Source organism: Cebus imitator, unplaced genomic scaffold (genome assembly GCF_001604975.1).
Source record: "Cebus imitator isolate Cc_AM_T3 unplaced genomic scaffold, Cebus_imitator-1.0 Scaffold179, whole genome shotgun sequence".
NCBI classification, from domain to species: Eukaryota; Metazoa; Chordata; class Mammalia; order Primates; family Cebidae; genus Cebus; species Cebus imitator.
Genome location: NW_016107494.1, coordinates 1,763,828 through 1,770,156, shown reverse-complemented (window position 1 = coordinate 1,770,156; position 6,329 = coordinate 1,763,828). Strand labels below are relative to the sequence as shown.

Here is a 6,329-nt window from a genome sequence, read left to right as displayed (position 1 = left end):
TTTGATAACCAGTAGTGTCTGTCTTTAGACAGCTTGACACCTATACTTTTATGAATCATAGATGAATTTTATTTTGTGGAAAAGAATCTGAGTGTTGCACAGTGTTTTGGTGACTGTTTTCGACTGTGGTAGTGAGGCAGTGAGTGGATTTATAGAAAATAAATCCAATAATTTGTTCTTTTGTTTTGAAGATGATCCTGAAACTTTTCTTGGGAAGCAAAAATAAATGCCTGAATTAGTGTAATGATGCTAATGTGAATTTTGCTTATTTTTCAGTCAGAATCTGGAGATGTGAATAGAAACACAGAACTGAAGAAACTTCAGATTTTTGGGGCTGGGCCCAAGGTTGTGGGCCTGGCAATGGGAACAAAAGATAAAGAAGGTAAAATTTGTTATTTGATCATGAAAAGAGATAAGGTTCAATATGGTCGTAAAAAGATTCAAATAATACTTGAATTGCCGTCTGTGCTGGGAAATTCTTAAGAATTGTAAAGTTGCAGTGTGGTTTCTAGGCAAATCGCCTTTTAAATGCCAGATGTCTTAAATTTAAGATGTGAAGAGCAATATTATGTTGAATTTTTATGATTTTTGAAGAGATAATTTTTCTTCTTTATGTCAAGTATATGATACAGAAATGTATTGCAGTTTCTAAAGGCCGATTTATGAGAGAATGGTGGAATTAATGGTTCTTACCTAGTGATCTAAAGCTTTTAACTCTTAGTATCAACATATACTGGGGGATACTTAGAATTTTAAAATCCTAACCATAATTTTGATTTTTGAAATAATTGTCCTTGATACATTATGACTGTTCATTTGAATAAACTGTTTTCTTCAGTAAGTCTAGTACTCTCAGCTTCACATGTTGGAAAGCTTTTTGTGGGTAGAACTGCTCATGCAAAGATCAAGTTCCACTATTCTCTCTATGTAATGTCAGTTTTAAAACTGTTTAACAAAGATTAGGCTGAATATGTTTTGACTATATAAGAACGTAATGAAATGCTACAGTCACAAATATTAATTACCATGTACTTACATTTGTAGTTAAGTCATACAATTCAGATTGTGGACTGAACTCTAGAGCATTAAATAATATTGTTCCATCTCTCTCAAAACATCCCATGGAATAAGACTTATTGAATACATTATAACAATGATCATATTTCCTTTTTAAGAATTAAATGCTTTATTTTTGTTATTTTTGTAATTACAGTATTGGTTGGCAACAGTTTTAGAAATTAGTCCCTGACTAATTTGGGAGTCCTTCAAGTAATACATACAGGTTGTATGTAGTACGTACTGCATACAAATATAGCATTAATGGGTAAGCTCTCTGGAGCTTATGTGACTGGATTAGAATTGTAAATCCGCCTGGCTGTGTGATTTTGAGCAAGTTACTAACTTCGCTATACCTCAGGTTCTTCATCTTCAGTGAGAGATAATAAATAGTATATCTACCTCTAGATAAACAGTTACACGATTTTAACTATTTTAAGTAATTTTAAATTGTGTCTGGTTCATAGTAAGCTCTCAACATTAGGTTTTACTATTATATTATAACTTTTTATTTCAAGATGAAGTCACCCGAAGACGAAAAGTTACCAACAGATCAGACGCATTTAACATGCAAATGAGGCAACGGAAAGGCACTCTCTCTGTTAACTTTGTAAGTATATTGGGGTCTATCAGGAGGGAAAGCATCTATTTTTATTATGGTTTTGTAATTTTTATCCTGGTATATCTTGGTATGTGTTTAGTTAGTTCATTTGGTTAGAAGACTTGATGGCAAATCTATGAAGTTACAGCTTTTGTTTATGTTATTAACCTTGCTTTGTCCTACATAGGTAGGCTGCTTCCTGTACGTCATATACCTGTGTGTAACCAAGTGAGAGCATGAAAATGAATCTGTATAAATTGTTGAGTTCTATTATAGACAGTCTCAGTATTCATTCTCTATCAAAGAGTATTTGTATATGGGAAGAATTACATGGTATTTGAAAAATATATATAAACTGATTTTCAGATACCCGAGATTTGTAGTCTTTCTTTATTCTAACAACGTGATACACTTTTATTAGCTTGCTTGTAAAAACTCTGAAAGGAAATTTAGGGAGTTTTATGAAAAGCTGTTTAAAAATAATTATTTGATGGACATTTAGGGTTTAAGTTGTGTTTACTTTTCAGTTACATTATTTTGTTTGCTTCAGCTAAGGAGTTCCTGGTAAAAATTTAGTATTATTTATTATAGAAAATAGACTTTTATTTATTTATTTATTTATTTATTTTTAACAGGTTGATCTCTATGTTTGTATGTTTTGTGGCCGGGGAAACAATGAAGATAAATTGCTTTTGTGTGATGGATGTGATGACAGCTATCATACATTTTGTCTCATTCCTCCACTACCTGATGTGCCCAAAGGAGACTGGAGGTGTCCTAAATGTGTCGCTGAGGTACAAGCCTAACCTTTATGAATCCTTTTTTAACTAAAAACAATAATGCATGCATATATACATACATGTAAACATGTTCCCAAATATGTTTCCTTTTCTCATTCTCTCTTCATCATGTAGTGTTTAAAATTTCCAGGACTTAAAAAAGCTATATTGAATGGAAATGTAACAATTGTATTGTGGTAGCTTACCTTTCAAAGGTTCTTTTTCTGACTGTTGGTTAGGTCATTCTGCTTATTGCTGCAGATGATGAGACTTCTCAGAATATTTGTATTACTAGACCACAAAAATGAAAAAAAGCATAGATTGTTTTTTCTCTATTAATTAAAAAAGTATAACCAGACATGAAGGTATAGAACTTGGGATTTATGCTTCCAGTTTCATGCTATTAAATAAACTGAAGGTATCTTTTATTTACTTACTATTTATTTACTCTTTTGAGACAGGGCCTACAGCCTCTCAGCCAGGCTACAATGCAGTGGCGTGATCTCAGCTCAGTGCAGTCTCTGGCTTCTGGGCTCAGATGATACTCTCAGCTCAGACTCCTTACAGATGTATGCCACCACGCCCAGATAATTTTTGTATTTTTTGTAGAGATAAAGTTTTACCATGTTGCCCAGGATTGTCTCAAACTCCTGGGCTCAAGTGGTCCACCTGCCTTGATCTCCCAAAGTGCTGGGATTACAGATGTGGACCTTGTGCTGGGCCCTGATGGTATCTTTTAGCTTGCCCAAATTTTGACTTGATTTTACTAAATTTTTCTTAGTGAAAAATTGTAGTATTGTCCTTGTCATAAAATGCCTAGTCTGTTTACTTATTTTAACAAAATGCTGTTATAGGACATTAAAGAGAAGGATTTATTGGTGTATCTAGATGCATTCAAAGGTCTGTTAGGGCCTTAGAATTATTACTTATTTACTATTCTCAAGGTTAAAGAATTCAGAGGCAGTTCTACTCTAAGTGAGTTATTTGTGTTAAGACATTGGTCATAGTGATTGATAGTGTGAACAAAGTACTCTCTTAGTCTGATACCCTCACGATCCTGTGGCTATCTCGTTATCCATTACCTTTCCTTCCTCCATGAACATTTATTTTCTCCATGGCCAAAACCACTGATATGCTAAGAATGTTAGGCATCCCTAGGCTTGATTCCAAGTCAGTAGTCCTTTAGGTGCTTGTAGTGCCAGAACTTAATGTTACCTCTGGATCTAAAGCCGTCTTAGTACCACCTTCCTATTGGAAGGCTGTGACAGTGAAGTTGAGGCTCTAGAAAATAACTTCCTGATACTATATTGTAAGTAGCTAATACTTGTTTTGTTGTCTAGGGTTGATTGGATTTGCTTTACCTAGGGAAATGATGAAAGAATGTAGTAACTAAGAGCTTTAAACCTTTCTTCAGTTCAGTTTTAGTGAGTTAATCTTAGATATTTTTTTCTTTCCAGGAATGTAACAAACCTCGAGAAGCCTTTGGATTTGAACAAGCTGTTAGAGAGTATACACTTCAGAGCTTTGGAGAAATGGCAGATAATTTTAAGTCTGATTATTTTAATATGCCAGTTCATGTGAGTAATCTGTCTTTTAGGTCAGTCTGGGGAGGTACAAAGATTTATCTGAGTCCAAAGCCTTCAGTTTCCTCTTTTATTATTTTGTAGAAAACAGGGACAGCATGAAAAAGATGATGGAACACTACATCTTAAAATCAGGGCCCTGATATCTAATTCTTTTTCTTTCACTGTCTAATGTGGCAGTTTGTACACCTTGTTGTAAAATCTTTTTTTTTTTTTTGAGGTGAGTCTTACTCTGTCACCTAGGCTGGAGTGTAGTGGTGTGATCTTGGCTTACTGCAGCCCCCTACTCCTGGGTTCAAGCTATTCTCCTGCCTCAGCCTACTGAGTCACTGGGACTACAGGCACATGCCACTATGCCCTGCTAAGTTTTGTATTTTTCATTTTTTTGAGGTACCAGAGTCTCGCTCTGTCGCCCAGGCTGGAGTGCAGTGGTGACATTTTGGCTCACTGCAACCTCCGCCACCTGGGTTCAAGCAATTCCCCTGTCTCAGCCTCCCAAGTAGCTGGGACTACAGGTGTATACCACCATGCCCAGCTAATTTTTGTATTTTTAGTAGAAATGGGGTTTCACCATATTGGTCAGGCTTGTCTTGAACTCCCGACCTCAGGTGATCCACCCGCCTCAGCCTCCCAAAATGCTGGGATTACAGTTGTGAGCCACTGCACTGGCCAATTTTTGTATTTTTAATAGAGACAGGGTTTTAGCATGTCGCCCAGGCTGGTCTTGAGCTCCTGACCTCAAGTGATCTGCCCACCTTGGCCTCCCAAAGTGCTGGAATTATAGGCGTGAGGCACTGCATCCAGCTGCAAACTCTATTTTGATTCTTGAATTGTTATATTAGTCCTCTATGAATAATTCTTTACAGAAAAGCATAAAGTATTGGGCAGTTGTTGCTTTTCTTTAGTTATTTGTACTTCAGAGTTTGCTTCTTTTCCTAGTGTATCTTAGGCTTTTTTAGTCCCTATCAAGTAATTTGCTGTAGTTATTAAAATTTAGTCTTGCGGTAAAGACTTGGAACCAACCCAAATGCCAATCAGTGATAGACTGGATGAAGAAAATGTGACACATAGATGCAAGATGGCCGATTACTAGCAGCTCAGGATTGTAGCTCCCAGAGAAAGCGCACAGAAAGAGAGGACATCACACTTTCAGAAGAATTTTTGTTGCCCACGGGACTAGGAGATTCCCAGTAGAGGAGCCCCACGGGTCACCAGTGCGACTCTTGTGGCCGGCACGGTGGTTCTCAGTGCAGAGTAAACGGGACTGGGTCCCCTTTTGATTGACGTTTGGAGCTCCAGGAAGGCAGAGTCACCCATTTACCTGATTGAAAGGGATTCAAGAGGGAAGCCAGATCGGAGACTGCTGAGCAGAAAAGCACCACGAATCTTAATGCCGCTGTTTTAGCCGGTGCAGTGGGTTGCTCAGATTTTGGCACTGGGAATCAACAAGTTGGACGTCCACTCAGACCTAATTTGAAAGTTGGCAATCACAAAGACGACAGGTGGATAAACTCACAATGATGGGAAGAAACCAGCGTAAAAAGGTTGAGAATACCCAGAATCAGAATGCCTCTCCTCCTACAGGGGATCACAGTTCCTCATCATCAAGGGAACGAGGCCTGATGGAGAACGAGTGTGTTCCATTAACAGATTTAGGCTTCAGAAGGTGGATAATAAGGAACTTTTGTGAGCTAAAAGAACATGTTCTAACCCAGTGTAAAGAAACTAAGAACTTTGAAAAAAGATTTGACAAAATGCTAATGAGAATAGATAATTTAGAAACGAAAATGAGTGAGTTAATGGAACTGAAGAATACAATATGAGAACGTCGCGAAGTATGCACAGGTTTTAACAGTTGAATTGATCAAGCAGAAGAAAGGATATCAGAGGTCAAAGACCTACTTAATGAAATGAAACGAGAAGACAAGAGTCGAGAAGAAAGAGTAAAAAGGAATGAACAAAGTCTCCAAGAAATATGGGACTATGTGAAAAGACCTAATTTACGACTGATAGGTGTACCTGAATGTCATGAAGAGAATGAATCCAAGTTGGAAAATATTCTTCAGGATATTATTCAGGAAAACTTTCCTAACCTAGTAAGGCAGGACAATACTCAACTCCAGGTAATCCAGAGAACACCACAAAGATATTCCTCAAGTAGAGCAACTCCAAGGCACATAATTGCTAGATTCACTAGGGTTGAAATAAAGGAGAAAATTCTGAGGGCAGCTAGAGAGAAAGGTCAGGTTACCCATAAAGGGAAGCCTATCAGACTTACAGCAGACCTCTCAGCAGAAACCCTACAATCTA

At 37.2% G+C, this 6,329-nt stretch overlaps 1 protein-coding gene across 1 annotated transcript in view; it reads left to right on the top strand.

Annotated features, from left to right (window-relative positions):
• Nucleotides 1-6,329, top strand: part of KDM5A (lysine demethylase 5A) — a 99,666-nt gene that overhangs the window by 30,821 nt on the left and 62,516 nt on the right. Inside the window, exons 7-10 of the mRNA XM_037744554.1 lie at nucleotides 277-382; nucleotides 1,575-1,666; nucleotides 2,293-2,451; nucleotides 3,894-4,013. Coding sequence (XP_037600482.1) covers nucleotides 277-382; nucleotides 1,575-1,666; nucleotides 2,293-2,451; nucleotides 3,894-4,013 — 477 coding nt within the window. The remainder of the gene's footprint in view (nucleotides 1-276; nucleotides 383-1,574; nucleotides 1,667-2,292; nucleotides 2,452-3,893; nucleotides 4,014-6,329) is intronic.